The sequence below is a fragment of the Emydura macquarii genome, unplaced genomic scaffold (genome assembly GCF_026122565.2).
Source record: "Emydura macquarii macquarii isolate MOO-44397 ecotype Brisbane River unplaced genomic scaffold, CSIRO-AGI_Emac_v2 contig_212, whole genome shotgun sequence".
Lineage (NCBI taxonomy): Eukaryota > Metazoa > Chordata > Testudines > Chelidae > Emydura > Emydura macquarii.
In genome coordinates, this window is record NW_027130349.1 from 14,074,727 (window position 1) to 14,095,232 (window position 20,506).

Genomic DNA, 20,506 nt, shown 5'->3' on the forward strand with positions numbered 1-20,506 from the left:
CCGATGATACCCTCTTCAATGTGCTGGCAGCGGCTGCTCCAGCGAGAGTGGCCCTACCAGTCCATGATAGGATCCTCCAAAATTAAGACCCTGTGGCAAACCCCTTCCTCAGTTGCCCCTACATCGAAGGTGGCTGAGAAGTATTATATCCCGGCCAAGGGGTTTGAGTATTTGTTCACTCACCTGGCCCTGGAAACCCTGGTGGTAGACACAGCCAACCAGCGGAAGAGGCAAGGTCAGCCTGGTTCCACTCCCAAGAACAAAGACAACAAAAAGCTGGATTTGTTTCGGGGAAAAATTCATTCCATGGCAGCCCTGCAGTTCAGGATTGCCAACCATCAGGCCCTCCTGGGGAGATATAATTTTAATTGGTGGAACTCTCTCAGGTGGTTTGCTGAGGCTCTGCCCCAGGACCAGGCCGCAGACTTAACCACCATCCTGGACGAAAGAATCACGGTGGCTAGGGCAGCGCTCCAAACGTCCAGTGACGCTGCTGACTCGGCAGGTAGTGCCATAGCCCCTGCCATTTCCATGAGGAGGTGCTCATGGCTGCAATCCTCAGGTCTGTCCCAAGAGGTGCAGCAATCGATTCAGGACCTCCCCTTCGATGGGTCGGCCCTGTTCTCCGATCAGACAGATGCGAAGCTGCACGGTCTGAAGGACTCCAGGGCCATGCTTCACTCCCTGGGCCTGTACATGACCCAGGCTTCCAGGCGGCAGTCATGGCCCCATGTGCAGCAGCAACCAAGGTCTCCACCTAGGCCCTTTCAACCCTACAGAAATAGGGACGGAAATAGGGGGTTTAGAAGATGAAATCAGTCCCCCCAGCTCATCCTCAGCCCCCAGCAGGAGCCACCTAGGGGGTTGGGCAATCGTAGGAGGCAGTTTTGATGGTGCGCCCAAGGGTGGCACCCCTACTGCTCCCCTGGATCCGCCTCGCCCCTTCTTAAACAGATTGAGGCCCTTCTATCCCGAATGGGCAAATATTACATCGGACGGTTGGATCCTCTGGATAGTCTCTGGGGGCTACATCATACAGTTTACTTCTGTCCCCCACAACAACCCACCCTTCTCTGTCCCTCTTCAGGGACCCCTCTCACGAGCAAGTCCTCTTGCATCCTCCTCCTCAACATAGGAGTGGTGGTTATGGTTCCTCAAAGCAGAAGGGGGAAGGGGTTTTATTCAAGGCATTTCCTCATCCCCACGGTGAAGGGGGGTCTGAGACTCATATTAGACCTGTGTCGTCTAAACAATATGTCATACGACTCAGGTTTTGCATGGTTTCCCTAGCCTCCATAATCCCTTCTTTGGATCCAGGAGACTGGTATGCTGCCCTTGACCTCAAGGACGCATGCTTTCATGTGTCCATCCTCTCCAGCCACAGGCATTTCCTCCGTTTCACGGTGGCTGGCTCCCACTACCAATTTACAGCCCTACCCTTTGGCCTATCTTCGGCTCCACGGATGTTCACGAAATGCATGGCGGTAGTGGCGGCCCACGTGAGGCGAAAGGGTGTTCAAATCTTCCCTTACCTGGACAATTGGCTGATCAGGAGCAGGTCCAGGTCTCAAGTGCAGGAGAGCGTGACCCTCACTTGCTCCACGTGCAGCAGGCTGGGACTGCACATAAACGAGCAGAAGTCCACACTAACCCCAGTGCAATGCATAGAATTCATTGGGGCCACCCTGGACACTTCCCAGGCCAGAGTCTTCCTGCCTCAGCCACATTTCAAGGCGATGGTCTCTATCATCTCCCAGCTGCACCAATGCCTCATGACAACAGCCAGGCACTGCCTACAGCTGTTAGGCCACATGGCGGCCTGCATGTATGTAGTGAGACTAGCTCGCCCAAGGCTCAGACCACTTCAGGTGTGGTTGGCCTTGTTATATGTGCTGAGCAGACACCTACTGGATCGGGTGGTCACAGTTCCCCCGCTCGTCCTAGCCTGCCTAGACTGGTGGCGGTCTCCCAGGGCAGTGTTGAAGGGTGTTCCGTTCAGGGAACTGGTCCCATCGGTCACCCTAATCTCCGACACCTCGGATGTGGGATGGGAAGCCCACATCAGTGCCAACCTGAGCACTCAGGGACTCTGGTCGGGGGAGGAGAGGTGCCTGCACGTCAACATGAAGGAGCTGAGGGCTATTCGCCTAGCGTGGAGGCTGTTCCTCCGATTCCTGACAGGCAGAGTGGTGCAGGTGCTGATGGACAACACTGCAGCTATGTTTTATATAAACAGGCAGGGAGGGCCGTGCTCTTCAGCTCTCTGCAAGGAAGCTAGTTGTCTATGGGACTTTGCCGTGAGACACGATTTCCACTTGACTGCCTCTCACCTCCCGGGAGTGAGGAACGACGAGGCGGATCGCCTCAACAGGTCGTTTCTACCCTGCCACGACTGGTCACTGCACCCAGAGATAGTGACTACGATCTTCCAAGTGTGGGGTGTTCCCCAACTGGACTTATTCGCGTTGGCCTGGAACGCGAAGTGCCCGAGGGTCTGCTCGCACCAGGGTTGCGAAACTGGGTTGATTCCCGACGTGTTGTTTATCGACTGGATGGGGACCCTCATGTATGCGTTCCCGCCCTTTCCGCTCCTGCTGAAAATAAAGTGGGACAGGGTGAATGTTATACTCATCGCTTTGGCCTAGCCGAGACAGCACTGGTTCAGCATGCTGCTGGACCTTTCGATCGCCCTGCCCATGGAGCTCTGAAGGCGGTACGACCTTCTCTCCTAGGACCATGGTTGCCTGTTGCACCCAGACCTGGACTCCCTGCACCTCACTGCCTGAAGGCTCTGTGGCTGATGGAGGGAGAGAGAGCCTGCTCAGTGCAGGTCCAACAAGTCCTGCTGGGCAGCAGGAAACCTTCTACACAGGTCGTGTATTGGGCTAAGTGAAGGCGGTTACCTCTTGGGCAGAGTCTTGGGGCATCCCACCCAGCATCTCTCCTGTGCAGGTGATCCTGGAGTACCTGCTCCAGCTAAAGCTCCAGGGTCTGGCATTGGCTTGGTTGAAGGTTCACTTGGCGGCTATTTCGGCCTTCCATCAGCCGCTAGAGGGGAGATCCCTGTTCTCCCATCCCATGTCGGTCAGGTTCCTCAAAGGGGTGGAGAGGCTTTATCCGCAGGTCCGCAACCCAGTACCTTGCTGGGATCTCAACCTGATCCTCTCGAGACTCACGGGGCCCCCCTTTGAACCCACGGCTTCATGCCCTCTGCTCATGCTTTCATGGAAAGTAGCTTTCCTGGTGGCCATTACCTCAGCTGGGAGGGTCTCTGAAATTAGGGCATTGACCTCGGAGCCCCCTTACACCGTATTCTATAAGGATAAGGTGCAGTTGAGGCTGCATCCAGCCTTCCTGCCCAAGGTGGTTTCCCAATTTCATTGTAACCAAGATATTTTTTTCCCCATGTTTTTTTCCCAAAACACACCTTTCGGAGGTGGAGAGGAGATGGCATTCACTGGACGAGAGACGAGCTCTGGCCTTCTACGTCAAGCATACAAAGCCGTTCCAGATATCGACGCAGCTCTTCGTTGCAGTGGCGGACCAGATGAAAGGCTCACCTGTCTCCACCCAGCGCATCTTCTCATGGATTACATCGTGCATCAAGTTCTGTTACGAGCAGGCGAGGGTGCCGCTTCTGGGAACCATCACAGCACAGTCAACCAGAGCTCAAGCCTCGTCTACAGCCCTCCTGGAGAGAGTGCCCCTGCAGGACATCTGCAAAGCCGCCACCTGGTCGTCTGCGCATACCTTCACATCCCACTATGCCATTGTTGAGCAGGTGAGAGAGGACGCAGGATTCGGCAGAGCCATGCTGAGGGCGGCTCACTTGTAACTCCTACCACCTCCAAGGTATTGCTTGTTAGTCACCTATAGCCACCTATAGTGGAATGGATATGAGCAATCACTCAAAGAAGAAAGCAAGGTTACTTACCAGTAACTGATGTTTTTCGAGATGTGTTGCTCATGTCTATTCCACCACCCAGTCCCCGTCCCCGCTGCCGGAATTGGAAAAAAGAAGGGACTGAGGGGGCATAGGGCCGGCAGTGCCTCATATACTGCGCGGGACTCCAGGGGGCACCAGAGCCGGCCCTACGGGATTTGCTAAGGGGAAAAAAGTTCTGGGAACCGTGCACACCACGGTGGACATGTTTGCACAGTGGACGTTCTGTATCTCATTCTAGTTCTTAAACCATCCTGTCGTGTTCTCTTTGAACTCTTGAGAGATTCAGAGATCTTCTTCATTCATGTTTGTTTGCTTAACCAGGATGGGGAATTTCAAACACTTTTTCTTTTTCATCAAGATGGGGAATGTGTTTAATTCCCCATTTCATTTCCGAAGTAGTATTTTTCAGAATGTTCACAAATCTGAACGTAATCAGTCTGATTCATAAGAGAGCTTTTGTTTATCCTGTCTGCATCTGCTGGTAGGACAACTTTTTACCATGGTCTGAACTGCACAGAATGACTAAGGAATTCTGTTGAAACAGCAGTTTTCTTACACGTCTCTTCAGTCTCTCAAAGGTTTATAGCATCTCTTTATTATAATACAGGCTTAAGATCAGTTATGGGTCATTATGAAAAAATTAGGTATACTTTAATAAGTTAATGAAAATCAGAACTTGCTCTTCTGTGAATACCTCCGTGCAGCATGTAATTTGGTTCAGTTCTTGATATAATCAAACATTTACATTATACATACCCTTTCTTTCCAATCTATACAATCTTTTTAGTAGTTTATAAACAAACATTATTAGGGTATTCAGAAGGTTGAATTTCTTTCTTCCCTCAAACTGCCCTTCTGAGATCTCAACTATAAATCAAATGGGTCTTGAAGAAAGGATAACACACAGTTTTTGATTAAATAAAATGATTTCATGAAGTATTTGGTGTTAACAAAACACACTTCTAGAATCAAACCATAAAGTTTGTGTTCTCCATCAGCATTTGACATATGGATTTTGTGAATTCTGCATTCTTACTGAACTGCTTCCACAGTGCTGCTGTCAAATTCTAAAGCCTTTTACTGTACTATCAGTCATGTTACATTATGTAGTCATATGTGCTTAAATGTAACTAGCTAAAAAATTAAAGGGAAACTATTTTTTGTTTTCTGTACTGACATTGAGAGTGGTGGAGAAAAGTAATTCAGCTAAATAGTTCCACCTATGCTGAGTGCGTGTGTTTGGATTACAGTAGAACCAAATGTTCCTGATCCTGACTGAGGTCTCGTGCTAGGTTCTATACAAATACATAATCCCTGTCAAGAAAAGTATACAACTCAAATAGTCAAAGCAAATGGTAATAAAAGAAAAAAAAAAGTTAATTAAGGGTGTATGTCTTGTCATGCATTTTAAAGACTTGTCCAAACCCCTCTTCCTCTTCCCCGTCTGTGTCCTTGTGCCTAGCCAACCCACTGTGGGCCTTTTGTGCTTACTTTACTCTGCCTACCCCGTAGAAATAGATTCAGGCTCAAAGTGTGAGAGGTAATTGGATGGTGCTGGTTTTGATGTCAAAGCCACCTCGTCACTTCTCCTACTTGTGATGGCAGGGGAGTTGCACTGTGTTCCTGGGTGCAGGGAAGGAGAGAGGTAAAGTAGAAAAGCCTGATCCTTCTGTCAAATTTATAAAGGCTATTTGTCTCCAATATCAGGTGGAAACAGGAAAGACAGATGTTCTAGATTTTGGTGATCTGACATCTGGCAGTTGGAAAGCTCTCCCACTAAAGTTAATCAACAAGACCCATGCTTCTGTGCCCATCAGACTCATCATCAAAGCAGTAAGTACAATAAACTATGTATATTTAAAGTTGATTTTCCTGTAACACTAATTCTAGTAATCAGTGTTGGTAAGGATGAACTTGTCATGGGAAAAGCATATTTCAAATGTATCTGTTATGGCTGCTTTGCAGTATTGCTAGGATATGTTCCGAATGAAGGATAATTTTGAATTTAGCAATTCTGTGACCATCTCAAGGCTGTACAGTACATAGAGAAGTAACCTCAAAACTCCCATGTCTGTTACTTATGAAAATGTGGATTCTAATATTTCATTTTAAAAAAGCGATTTCATTATGACAGAATGCTGTAGCCTGGCGTTGCTTCACCTTTTCCAAGGAACCAGTTAACACTTTTATTGAATGTGCACCCCAAACTGATGCAATCTCTCAGCTAGCAGCTCCATCAGTTGTAAACCATGTGATACATGCAAGTTATGATGGACAGGTAAGTAGTTCTTAAGGATGTTAGTTTTTGCAATTGTTTCTAAAATGATTCTAGTTACAGATAACTGAATTCACACTAACTGTTCGTATGAATGGTAGTGTGGCATGATCAATATTGTTTTCTTACTTTGAGTTCATTTTGATTTTCGAGCGGTGGGAGTCCTCATCCAGTGATTTAACTGTAAATGTCTGTGGATGGTGGAGATTTTAGGTAACTTTGTTTATCAGCATAATTCAGAATATTAACTAAGAATTAAACTACTGGGATTTTCCAAGAAAGTAGATTGAAGATTATTCAGAGCTTTTACTTTACTGTTGAATTCCTTCTTACCGTCCAGGTATACCAGGGAAACCTGGATAGCTTTTCTATATATTAGCTCACTTTAAGTAAGGAAAAGCTATTTTTTGTAGTCTGTAAAAGGAGCATTCATAGTAAAATGCTTTGACAGTTTTGTCTTAGAAACACCATTTTTCTAGATTGGGTCCAGACATCTAATGCTCCAATATAATGAATATCTTGCTTCATGCTGTCTACTGGACAGCTTAAAAGTTGAGATTTTCAGTAGATGTGTGTAAAGTATGAAGTATATTTCTTTTTTCAGGATCCTGAAATTTTAGAAGTGTGGGTGTTGTTCCATGCACCAAAGAAACAAATTTCTGGTTCAGGTATAGTAGTTTGACTTCCATATTAACTATGTTTGTGTGTTTAAAAACTTGCTTTAGACTAAAAGGATAAGTCACTAATGTAGACAAAACCTTTCAGTAACTTTTGCTCTGGTGCCCTAATCTATGTACATCCATCCTGGCATTGATAAGTTTTAATACTTGATTGTTGTGAAATTAAGAAATACCCAAAATAAAAGTACAGTTATGCCTTAAGTAATTAAGGTCCTCGTTACCATAGTATGAAAGCCCTCCGATCTTTAATGTGCTTGCAAGGCTAGTGGCTGTTAGGTTCACTGAATAATCACTTCCAAAATAAAATATTAAGCTTCAAGTTGGTTGTAGTTCAGACATCAAGCTTTAAGAATTTTGCACATGAAAATGGTTGACTCTTTTGTTGAATTTGAAATCCTTCTAGATACTTTGGGTCCAGCAGATGAGTTCTTAGCAAGAGTTGATGTAGAGGTTGACAGTCCAGGGCCTACTAGTGTAATAAAAAGTATTCCCCTCCGAGCAAGAGCTGGAACAGCTAGGATACATGCTCCGAAGGACTTACAGGTATTCTACAAAAAATTATACATTGAATGTACTTTTGCTTCTTTGTTGTTGGTATTTCTGCATTCTTTATTGTAAAATACTACCTTTTTTTTTTTCCAGACCATGTGTTTGTCTGCTAGTGTGGGTTCTTCAGCCAAACAGAAACTGCCTTTAAAGAATGCTGGAAATATTGAAATCTATTTAAAAATTAAGGTAGGATAACTTCTTACTTTTCTAAATAGTAATCTTAAAATCACTGGTTTTGTGCTACCAACATTGCATTGAAATTATAGCTGTCCTTTGGGTCCCCCATGAACCCTGCAGTCTGCTTGTCCTGGCTTTTTTGGGGGACTGTAGCTGGAAGGGTGTCTTCCATATTATTTTTCTAAAGTAAAGTTTCCTGCCCCCCCCCCCCCTTTTTTTTTTTTTTTTTTTTTTTTTTTTTTTTTTTTTTTTGGGAAGAAGCATTGAAAATTTAATCAATCACTAGGATTGGAAGTGTGTTGCAGTGATTTTTATTTCCTGAAAGTCATAAGTTATTCACAGTCACTTTTATAAACGACATAGGCTTGGTTTGTGAGTATATCAGTGTTAAATAGCTATTTTTGTGAGTTTGCAGCTGTACGTGGTACCACCCAGCCTGTGCTTCAAGCTCCTTCTCCATTTAGTTTTCTGCAAGTGAGTCTCCTTTTTTGCTCAGCGCCCAGTCTCTCTGTGTACAAGGTAGGGTATCTGCAGTAGTTGCATGAAATAGTGTAGAGTAAATGTGGGACTGAACAGAGATTTTCTGCATTCTTATTCCTACTCAGATATTGACTCTCTTATGGCCTTGATCAAATCACTTAGCTTTTCTTTCTCAAGTACAAGGGATAATAGCTTTATCAGAGGGTTATTGGGATGACTAGTTAATGTGCAGTGGATATCTCATTGGAGATGAGAGAGCTTGTGAGGAGGAACACAAGGGCAGAACAGAAGTAGATTCAGGAAAGGAAAAACAGTAATACTAGAGCGAGCTAAGGAGCAGGCCACCTATTATGGGACAAATATGAAAGAATAAGGGAATGGGGATGCTGATTTAAAAGGGAATAGAAGCAATAGACAATGGAATATTGGCATAGAGACAGAATGAGAGAGAATAAAATTAAAAAAAAAAACAACATAAAATTGTTGGTGCTTTCCTGGTAGAATGTCTTAGATTTCCTCTCTGAAAGAAAGGTGTGGAATGGCTATCTTGAGCACGCTGCTATTTTTATTTCAGTTTATGAACATTAACAACACTAGCAAAACATTTGAATATCCCAAGGTATTGTTATACCGAGAGATGGCTACCTTCATGTGAGTTGTAGATCCAGAGATAATCAGACCTCTTTAAAGCTGGTGCGAGTGCCAAGTAATCTTTCAGGCTCAACAGAAGGATCGAATGAGCCCCCTTTTTGTAGTAAGAACCAGCTGTGTACTATGGGGCTACCACCCAAGGCACTAGCCCACATGGCAGCTCAAAGCTAAGCCATGTGAAGTGAATGGTTTTTTCACTCAGTTACAGATACAGGGGCTAGGAAGTTTAATTGCAACGTATGTGTGTTGGAGTCAGGAAAGCATACAGAAGGAGTTGAGCATGACCCTGAGATAAATTAGAGTGAGAGCTTTGTGGGTACAGAACTCGCTGAACTGGTAGACTTGGATTTCTGAGCAAGAAAGCTGCCTGCTTGGTTTTTTTCTATTTCATCGAAGGACACAGAACTTTGTGTATATGTTTTTGTGATTAAGCAAGATTGCAGTAAGAATATACCTGACTCATATCACTGATTTCTTATCATAATGGAAATAACGCCAAATATTAGCCAACTTCTTGCATTGAAGTGGCGACTCTGTACTACACCTGTTAAATTAGTTGTCACATTAAAATTGTTAGACTTGTAAATAACCCAAAATAACTTTAATGCTTGCACACATCCCTCCAGGAAATAGGAATCCTGTGGCCCTCAGACTCTGAGCTTACTTGAAGAAATACTTTTTGAAATGCTTTCAGCATTTTGGCAATTAACTATAAGTCTCAGAACAAGCTATAGGTTTCCAATTCTGCATCAGACACCTTTGTGGCAGCAAAAAAAATCTCTTACCTTCTTTCCTATCATGAGTCAGTTAATGATGCATTTGGATGTACCCCAAAGAATTACGTAAGGCTTCTTTTCTAAAATCCTGAAGTAGTCCTAGACATGATAGGATATACTTACAGGAGATGGTGGTTTTGTGTGGGGGGAAGTTGTTTGATAGACTACATTTCAAGACAACTGGACCTGGTAGAAATGCTGCTGTGATACAGATTTTTAATGTTCCCAGTATGCTAAAGCTCACTCTGAAAAAGGTTACTAACAAAGCCTCATGTACTCTGTTGCAAGCTGTGAAGAGATTCTAAAGCTGTGACATGATCTTGCAGAAGACAGAATTTGTTCATTTAATTGAAGGGGAAAAAATAGTGAAAATGTAACTGAATAATCATCCCCTTATTAGTTATAGCTTTCAGTTGAACAACGCTTTGAGATTAATGGAGTGGATTTGTCTTTTACAGCTGTTTTTTCAGGATGACTGCAAATTCAGGAAGACAGGAGTTCATTAACTTAAATTTGGCTCAGGTTTTCTTCAACAATGGCTAGAAAAATTTTTTTTCTTTTAAATGGAAACATGACTTCTCAAGCACAGCTTTGTGATGGAGTAGACTGGCAAATTGTTTGGCTGTGGAACTGCAGAATGCATGGGTTTCTGATGAGAACACTTACTGTCAACTCTGTTAATAAATAACCTATTAAAATAAATTTTCTAAGAAATAGAAAACTTGACTAGTTAATATACTGACAAATCTAGATAAAAAAGCTACAATGAAGGCCCAGAGAAACTAATCATTACTTAACTTTTAACAATTCTAACTTGTAGGTATTTTACCAACTCAGTACAATTGGGTTACCCCTGGTATACACTGGAGGCAGCTGAAAAAGTATCTACAGGGGGTTGTGTGTTTGGCTCTGCCTCCAACAGTCTCAGACCATATTCTCAGCATAGCAGTTTCTTGACTCTCACTTGCACTCATCCAGGCTCTTAAAGCCATTCTAAAGCTATAGTAATGAATCCTGTTCTCTTCTCCCAGACCTCCTTCCTTTCACTGTTTTAAACTAGTCTCCAGAGAATGAACGAAGATCATTTCAAGAATAAGACCTCTATTAAGTTCCTTTTTTTAATGCTTTCCTGTCCCATGGCAGAGCTGGTCAAATAGGCCAGATATGCCTCTCCATCTGATAAAGTCCCTCTGAGAAGCCACAAAAGGGGAGCTCTGCCACATCTGCTCTCAGCCTATGAACCATCTCTCTGCCAGGTGCATGGACCTGTACAATTTGTGGGGCTCCTACATTTCCCCATATTGATTGACCTGTTCCTGAGGGACCTCTGCAAAGACAGATTGGTTCTTCTCAACAGGCAGCCAAGACCATGTTTCTAAGTTAGGAACATTCACCTCTGATGAATCCCTTTCTGAGCAGTACTAGCTTCATCTCATCACAAGGGTTCCTTGTCAAGTCTTTGAGAGTAATAGTCTTTTGAGGAAAAGACTAAAATCCTTGCTGACTTCCATTCCTCACTGGAGGAGGATTTGGACTCTCTTAGGGTTGTGCCCCTTGCATGTGATTTTACATAAATACCTACGCTCATTGTCTGATGAGTTAAGGCCCCTTTCCACAGGCTAAAACACAAAAATAGCACTATCTAAGAAGCGGGACTGAATCTCCAATAGGTACAAAATCTTCCCTCTAACTCAAGTAAGGCTAGAAATCAAAGAAAAACAGTTATTTCAGATCCTCATCTTCTCTGATTAGCTCCAGTCCTTGTCCAAAAAAGTTTTCAGATTAGTCACCCTAAACCAGACAAGCAAGAGAGGTTCTCTCATCCAGGCATGTTTGAAAGAGAGGGAAAAAGGCAGTAACCATCACGATTCAACTAGATAAGGAGAATAAACATACAACATTCAAGAGCCAATAATTCTCCTCCAAATAAGGCAGAATTTGCAGTCTCATTCATAGCTTCAAGTAAGATATTAGGAAAGAACAGGGAAATGTGGATAATACAAAGGGTGATTTGGCAAGTCAGGAAATTCTGAGCCCAAGCAAACTCTCTCTGCTGCAAGGCCTTGGCATACGTGGTTAAGGACATGGCTTTTTCCTACAGACAGGAAGATGTAAGTCACCTTCAAAAGGGATTTGGAAACTTTGTCAATGCCTACTGAGCATCATTAGAAAGAAATGTTTTTCCAAGGCCACAGAATCTTGAGAGACAAAGATTTGTTGTGACTTATTTTCCGTCCAGCTTCAACCTCCTCAAAATATAGACCAACTTAAGTTATTACTGAAGAAAGTATCTTTGACCATTGTTTTATCAAATCCATGAGGCTGTTGGTGAGGGCTAGGGTAGCAAACTCAGTAGTTAGATGCTAGTTTTAAATGAAGTCCTGTGCAGAGCATAATTAAAACAAATCCATGTTTGAGAAGGCTGTAGGCAAATCTTATTAATGGAGAAGTTTTAGTAGGTCGTAGTTGACAATATGGAAAAGACCAAGTATTTGTGCCCTGTTCCAGACAAGTATAAAAATTAAAAGCCCTCATAGAGGAGTGGAAGATTAATACAGCAATAGGTACATGAGAGATAGGACCTAGGCATAGAACACCAGAGGGAAATGGATCATGAAGTGAAGTCAATTTTTCAGTAAGTCTATACCATCAGCCTAACTGCAGTCAAGCTTGCTTCCACCCAGAAATAGATCAAGCCTACAATTGATAGACAAATGGTGCCAATCACAGCAGGTAGGTACAGGCAGATGTAGTGGGATTATTCTGTAGTTTCAGGTTCTTCCACATCTGATTGTCTTTTCCCCTCCAATCTTGAGACACAGAAAGAAGCATCAAACTATTGTGAAATAAGTTACACGCCACCTGGAATGAAGGCAGTACAGCCTGCTCTTCAACATGAAAGATACTCAGGACTGTATCACTAGTATTACTAAAAATTTAAATTGGGATAGGGCCCTGTATATTGGCCACTGCAAACGTGCTGGAAAGAGACCATCCTTAGTGTGAAGGGCTTAGAATCTCAAGACTCCATGTTTTTCATAAAATAAAGATTTGAGGAATGCAAATTGTCATATAATGAATAGGTCAAAGGCAATACAATTTAAGGAGACTATAACTTCTGTCTGGGAGACTTACTGATGATGATAGATCTGATAGCAGCTTCTTTATAAACCATCAGGCTTTACTACCAGAAGTTTCTTTAGTTTGTCTTTAGGAGTAACTACTAGCAATACAAACTGCTGTCCTTCAGCCTGTCAGCTTCCCTCTTTTCCCTCAGGTGTTGATGAAGGTTCTTATCAAGCATCACTAGAAATGTTACATGAGGTGACCTGAAAGACCTTTTTTAAAGCACAACATTTTTTTAAAAGATCCAGAGCAATTCATATTTAGCTGCTAAAACAGAAGGAGGATCAATCTTCCTGAAACAGAAAAATTTGTTAAGATCTGGACACTAATATCCAATATGTCTGTTCTTCATCCAGTCCTTCTTGTAGTTCCGAAGTAACTTCTGCAGAGATTACTCCAGGGACAGGGCTGTTCAAGAGAAATTCCTAGGTATCTCTTGAAGGCTCAGAACTGCCCTGTAAAAGATGCTGAAGAAAGTGAGGGCAGCTTCCATGGTCTAGTCGCCTGGTTGGTTGATTCATAAAGCCTACATCTTCCCTTCACAGACTGGATTCCAAAAAATACCATAAATGTTTAGCTTTCCAGATAGGGAATGCGTTTGGTGCACCACAATTTACAGGGAATGTGGTCCGGGTCAGAGATTTCAGCACACTACAATCTGAGAGGAGAGCAGTCAGAGAGCAGTCAGACTGACTCTTCTGATCTTTCAGGATCACCTGAGAGAGGATTATGGTTCTGGTCCAGTCTGGCAAAACAAATTAGCAAGGAGGCACAAGAAGCTCAAGCATAAACATCAGCGCAAAGCATTCTCTCCTAGCTTCTATCAGGTAATCCCTATTAAAGTGCCACTGAAAATGAGAGCAGACTGGCTGAGCTTTCAGACACCTTGGAATGGTCCCTAAACCAGGAGGCATTCTGGCTGATATCCAGGAGCTAAGTCACCCTAATGTGAGCCTATCTGCATCCAGGCAAAATGGTCACCTTTCCCTCACTGCTAATGTTTCCATATTGCTTGCTATATTGCTTTTCATATTGCTTCCATATGGCTTGCAATCATATCTGGGTGGAGAAAAGTTTGGATCCATAAGGTAAAATTTACCTAACCTCTTTTTGTGGAGTTAGTTCTGCCCAGTCCACACCACCCAAAATGTTCTCTAGGTTTCTCTACAGTGGCCTCTTCAGTGTTCTTGTATGTTGTTAACACAGTTGAATCAGAAATTACTATTAAGAAGTTTATATTTAGTTTGTGCAGAAGCCCTACTTCAGCAATGTTGAAACTACTTACTTGGTACAGGATTGTTGGCTGAGTGGGGATCTCCCACGTATGTGTCTAGGCTGCCTTCAATGTATGTACTCAAAAAAGAGGCATAACAAATCATATCAGATTGCAAGGAATTACTCCTTTTAAAAAAAAAAAAAAAAATGTGTTTTTTGTATTTTCAGACATCATGTCAAGACAACTGCATTTCTGTTGAACCTGAGGATCTCTTCCTTATGCCTGGAGAAGAACAAGAAGTGGCAGTCCTATTTTCTCCAAAGGATTTAAAAAACAGTAGTGAAAGGTAAGGTGTGATCTGCCTGATGTTCAGTTGTTTAGAACACATGTTCTCAATCTGGAGGTTGTGAACAGCTGTTAAAGGGTCCCACATAATTTCCATATAATTCAGAGAAAAGGCATTTTGTCGGGATGTGCCAGCCTCCCAAGTATCTCATATTTATTGCACAAGTTTTTGTCATTTATCTTCCTTGGAGTTCAAGGATTGGTGCTGAGCAGCCTAAATGTGTTTAGCAGGCTGGGAGCAGAGGATGGGGAAGAAATAGTGTGATCCTCTCTTCCCCTGGTTTTATTTCCTGAAAACAAAGATCTTTGCTCTTGAGTTAGTTCTCCAGTTCTTTGGAAAGTCTGATTCCTGGTAATTTTTTGACAAGTGTCCATTGCATATTGCCACTGTCAGGTGCGCCAATTTACGCAGCGTGGATGGTGAAACCTTCTGGTAGCAGTGCTTATTAGTCTCACATGCCCCTACTCTTTCCCTCAGCAGTTGAGCATGTTCTGAGGGCATGGCCAAAGAAGGGGGTTCTGTAAAGGGGTACTGTAGAAAATAAAGTATCTTCGCCAATAATGGAGGGACTTTAGCAACCAGCAAAAGTTGTAAGGACCAGTCCTTCATTTTATCATCCGATTTCAAAAAAGGCTGGCAAATTGTACCAGAAGCTATCTGAGGGGCTCTCTTGTTTTCACATTCATCTGCCACCTAACTCACTTGTGGCTGCAGCAATACAAAGTTCCAGTTTAGGTCATCCAAACTCTACTCCATATGAAAGAGAAAGGAAGAAGTTGGACTCATTAGAAAGAAAATGTTCTCCAGCTTCCTTGTAATTTGCCACATGCACATTCCAAGCAGTGATGACCATGTATCAGTTTCACCTGTGGGAGCAGATTTTGATCTTCACTAAAAATCTCCCAGAGAATCAGAGGAAATTAATGGCAACTCTTATCGAAGAGGGTCAAAAATGTTACCAAGCAGGCTCTGAGCATCATTTGGTGTTTTAGATACTGCCTCGAGATGAATTGCATCAGCAATAGCTCTCTGTAGACATGCCTGGTTAAGATTGTTACCGCTTATGCAGACAAAATCAAAGATCTGCTCTTTGAAGAGGATTGAAGTATTAGAAAAGATGACAGGTTCCACAGTTAGATCTCTGGGCTTATTGCAGACATTTTGAGGGAAACCAGATACACCTGTGTTCTGATACTGTAAGTAGTTCTGTCCTCCATCTTCATATTTTACACAAAGACAGTCTTACCACCAGCAACAACACCAAAACCAGTTATCTTCTCAAGTCCCAGATAGAAGGAAATCCTTTAAACTTCAGATGAAGGTAAAGAATTCTTTAGCTGCGTCATCAGGCTGCAAGTCTGACATGGAAATAAAGAGCTTCAGATCAATTTGAGAAAAGCCTACCAATGTTTCTGGAGATTTTGTCCCTTTTTTGAGATGCATGGTCAGCTATCGCCTCTGACAGATGCATTTTAGGATCAGTAAGGGAAGGTTACCACATCCTACTGGAATCCCTCTCCCCCCACACTTCATCCTTCCCACAAGATATTTAGAACAAAAATTCAAACTCTATTGCAAGCTGGAGCTTTAGAGAGGAGGTTCATTAACATCCAGAAACAGGGTTTCTACTCCCAAAGAAGAATAGAGGTCTCAGACCAATTCTGGATCTCAGAGTTTTAAACAAATACATCAGAAAGCTTCAGTTCAGAAAGTTAATTCTGGCATTGATTATTCCTTCTGTCTGCTCTAGTTGGCTTGCTGCTGTTGGTTTCAAAGATGCATACTTTCATATGTCTGTGAAAACACGCACATTGCAAATATCTTAGCTTCATCCATGGTCAGTCTGTTTCCAGTTCAGAGTTCTTCCTTTTGGCATCTCCACTGCTTCCAGAGTTTTTATGTAACTCCTATCTCCAATAGCAACATATCTGTGGAAGCAAGGAATTTTTGTGTTCCCCATATTTAAACAATTGGTTGCTGAAAGTTCACTTCAAAGAGGAATTGAGGAGAGTCAATTAAGTCACTTGTTCGTTCTTCAAAATGCTGGGTCTTCTAACAAAGAGAAGACACTCTTTTTGTCTCCATCCCATAAGATCCCATTCATTGGTGCACTTCTTGATTGCAGAAAAGGAACGATCTTACCTTCAAGAAGAGAGATTTGTGAAAGTTCAAATCACTATCTGAAAGCTATTTCAGGAACCCTCTCAAAAAGTAATCCTTATTACTTTAGGACCTCAACGACATATGTGGCAGCATAGGCTAAACTCAGTAGGAGGCCACTTGAAGTGCTGGATTTCAAAAAATTTCAGACCCACTATGGACAGCAAGCTAAAGATCCTCAATAGTCCAAGAAAAATTCAAGTATCTCTTATGTGATGGCTAAAACCAGAAAATGTTCTCAAAGAAATAACTCTGCTCCCTCCTACTGTAATAGTTACGACAGAAGTTTCCAAGACAGGATTGGAAGCACATCTCAGTCTTGCCATTTGAATTGATGGCTTTTGAACCACCAAGAATAAGCATGTTAGTACTGGGAACTATTTGTGAGGCTCTGAAATCCTTTCATCCGCAGGTGCAAAATTCAGTAATTCAAGTGGCCGCAGACAGTATGTCAGCAATGTGTATCACTTGAACCAAACAGGGAGGAGCTCAATCATCTCAGCTACGCAAGATGATGATAATACTTTGGAATGGTGCATCTTACCCATCATTTAACTGATTGCCTTACCTATAGTTGGAGATTGTGTGCAATCCAACTGAACAGATGCCTGAGTGGTCTCTTATGGACACCATAATCCAGGACATTTTCAATCTTTGGGATCTTCCAGATGGAGACCTCTTCATCATCAGACTCGATACCAAATGTCCCCTTTTTTGTTTGAGTGGACTCAGTTGATAAATGATGTGTTCCTGTTTGATTGGGGAAGGATGATGAGTATTAGTTTCCCCCATTTGTCCTGATTTTATGGATAGTCAAGAAAATAAGAGGTTTCAGCCGGAGTGATCCTAGTGGTCTCTGCCAGACTAGACAACAGAGATACAACTACTTATTCCTTCTATCCAAGGGCAAATTCAAGATGCTTCTGGTAACAAGGAGCCTGTTGTCCTAGCAGGGGAGAATATTTTTCCGTCCCCATCCCCAGTCATTCCATCTGACATCTTGGGTGATAGGACGTCAACAGATTTAGAAACCTCCTGTTCCATGGAGGTGCAACATGGTCTCATCAATGCTAGAAAACAGTCCATGAGGAAAAGTTTGACTTTAAGTGAAAGAGATCTACTGTGTGGGTATCATATAAGGATGTTGAGCCATTCTCAGATCCTATTCAACATATTCCAGATTATTTATGACACTTAGACAAAGCCACAACTCTGACCTTCTTCATTCAAGTCAATTTGGCATCAATAGCAGCTTTCCATACACAGACTGATGGCAAATCTGTTTTCTCACATCCCTTTCAAAAAAGTTAACTAAAGTTTTATTGAACTTGTATCCAACGTTAGGCAATCAAGTTACTCAATGGGATTTAAATATAGTTTTAACACAACTTATGTCTCCTCCATTTGAACATCTTGTGAGTTGTTCCGTATTTCCTCTTTCTATAGATGGTTTTTATAATATCAATTACTTCTGTTACAACAATTGGTGAGCTACATGCATTGGTGTCTGACCCATTCCAATTTTATATTCCATAAGAAAAAGATAGTTTTTAGGCCACACCCAAATTTCTATGTAGTTATATGACAATCTGAAATTAATCAGTGTATTAATTTACCAGTATTCTTTCTGAAACCGAATATGCATAAGGTATCTCGATTGTATTGATTATATGCAAAAATAAGGCTCTCCTGTTGTTTAAACAGAGCTAAAGATTTTAGGTCCTTTTTTTTCCAGTTACTTATAACCTACCATTAAGGATTAAGCTATTTCTGTCCAGTCCCTGTCTAGGTGAGTTAGACAGTGTATAGAAGTTACAGAAACTCTTCAGTGTCCCCTCCTGTTGTTCGTAGAACCCATTCCACTAAAGCGGTTGCTGCATCTGTAACTTGTGCTAGACATATTCTCCTTACAGAAATATGTACAGCTGCCATGTGGACTTCAGTTCACACTTTCACAAAACATTATGCATTAGGTTTGGCAGCCAGATCAATCATTATTTAATTAGACCTCCACATCCAACCAACTTAGTGTACTGCTTGCTGAAGTATTCCAAGAGTAGGAATATGCAGAGGACACTCATAAAATAAATGACAGTTACTTACTTGTAATCTGAATTCTTTGAGATGGATTCTGCATAGTCACACTCTCCATCTACTTTTTCTGCTTTTGTGGAGACCAAATTTAAAGGTATCTCAAGATTTTTCTTTAGTGGTGGAAGGAACTGAAGCCACAGTTGGAACCATACATTCATTTATGGCCATGCCATCAGAATGTTCTGAAACTCAGGGGAATTGCAGGAGAGGTGTGTGAGCACTCTAACAGGCACTGCTGTCAAACAGTTCCACCAAGGTTCCTCACTTGGCATCGGTTGGCACATTCTACATAATCCCACTCTTGGTTGCAACTGGAAGAACTTCAGTTACAAGTGAGTAATTTCATTTGTTGGGGTGTATACGCCTCCCTTCAACTCTCTGCTCAGTAGATTTGTTGTTTAATAATCTTTAAAGTAGCTTCCTATTATCAATAACCCATGACAAGAAAATGGGACAATTATCCATGCTTGCTTGTAGTCCTCTACTTTTTGGTCTTCTGTAGTGATAGTAGTCCTTTGCATCTGTCCTTGGCTTTGTCAGAAATCCCCTCTCTTTTAAATTAACTAAAATATTAATCTTCAAATTTTCTATCATAATCCAAATCAGAAGGTGAAACTATGTCATTCTTTGTAGCTTAAAGGACCTTCAAAATGTACTTAGACATAGAAGAAACAATCCAGGAAATGGATTCCCTTCTTGTTTTCTTCCAAGATTAGAAGAGGCCTCAGGAAGTCCAGACAAGTTATGGGTAGATGGATCAGGTTCTTAAAAGGCTGCAGAACATCTCTCTCCAGTAAGATTTAAAGCTAATTCCCTTAGAGCCATGAGTTAAAGAAAGGGCGATATCAGTGGCCAAACTAGCAAAGCTGCTTTCTGGCACTTATTGCACATGAATGTACATTTTGACTGCAGAGAGCAGGGCTTTTGTGAAATACTGTCTCTTCAGGACAGTGGATTCAGGGGTCAGAGGTTCCCATTCCCCATAACTCTCCCTTAGCCTCTCTCTTTCATCTCTGATTATAGACTCATAGACTTTAAAGTCAGAAGAGATCATTATGATCATCTAGTATTACCTCCTGCACAACACAGGCCACAGAACCTCACCTACCCACTTCTGTAATAGACCCCTAACCTATGACTGAGTTATTCAAGTATTCAAATAATGGTTTAAAGACTTCAAGTACAGAGAATCCACCAGCAGGTGACCCATGCTGCAGAGGAGGGAAAGTGCTTTTCCTTTGATTGATAAATTCTAAGGCCAGAAGGGACAACTTGATCATCTAGTCTGAAATCCTAGATAATACAGGCTATAGAACTTCCTCAAAATAATTTCTTTTGAACCAGAGCATATCTTGAGCTAAAAATTGCCAGTGATGGAGAATCTACCATGACCATTGGTTACTTGTTCCAAATGGTTAATTACTCTCACTGTTAAAAATTTACTCCTTATTTCTATTCAGAATATGTCTAACGTCAACTAACCTTTGCATATGTATTATGTAAGTCTATTATTACATGATCACATACTATTTTTCCCCAACGGATCCCTGTCACATTCTATGCACAGGATGAATGGTGCTTGCTTAATGCTCAACTCACAGCATTTAGATATTTTTATAGTGAAAACAAATATAAGTTTATTGAACAAAGATTTGAAAAGAAGCAAGTAGAATCAATGGAAACAAATGGCTATTTGTAAAATAAAATCATAACATGCTTTTTAGAGCCTAAATTTAACTAATATTTCCTGACTTACAAAGGTTAGCTCACCCAGAATCTTTCTACCATATTTAAACAGCCAAACCAGCTGTCATCCTCTGTTCATAAAACAAACCTGTTGGCAGCTTGTCCCCTAGGTGAAGGATACCTGGGTTTATCTCTATACCTTCAGATAGAATTTCAACAATCAGTTGTCTTCACTAATAAACAGGATACCACCTGCTGCTTGTTTTTTCCTATTGAGAATCTCCCCTGGAGATTTTGCAATCTTTTAGCATTTTGCTCAGATGGTAAATAGGCATTCATTGTGA

The 20,506-nt window shown here is 42.0% G+C and overlaps 1 protein-coding gene across 1 annotated transcript in view; it reads left to right on the forward strand.

The window, feature by feature from the left end:
• CEP192 (centrosomal protein 192) overlaps window positions 1-20,506 on the forward strand; it is a 211,473-nt gene that overhangs the window by 108,887 nt on the left and 82,080 nt on the right. The window contains exons 31-36 of the mRNA XM_067546060.1: window positions 5,654-5,779; window positions 6,081-6,224; window positions 6,826-6,889; window positions 7,305-7,444; window positions 7,544-7,636; window positions 14,104-14,222. Coding sequence (XP_067402161.1) covers window positions 5,654-5,779; window positions 6,081-6,224; window positions 6,826-6,889; window positions 7,305-7,444; window positions 7,544-7,636; window positions 14,104-14,222 — 686 coding nt within the window. The remainder of the gene's footprint in view (window positions 1-5,653; window positions 5,780-6,080; window positions 6,225-6,825; window positions 6,890-7,304; window positions 7,445-7,543; window positions 7,637-14,103; window positions 14,223-20,506) is intronic.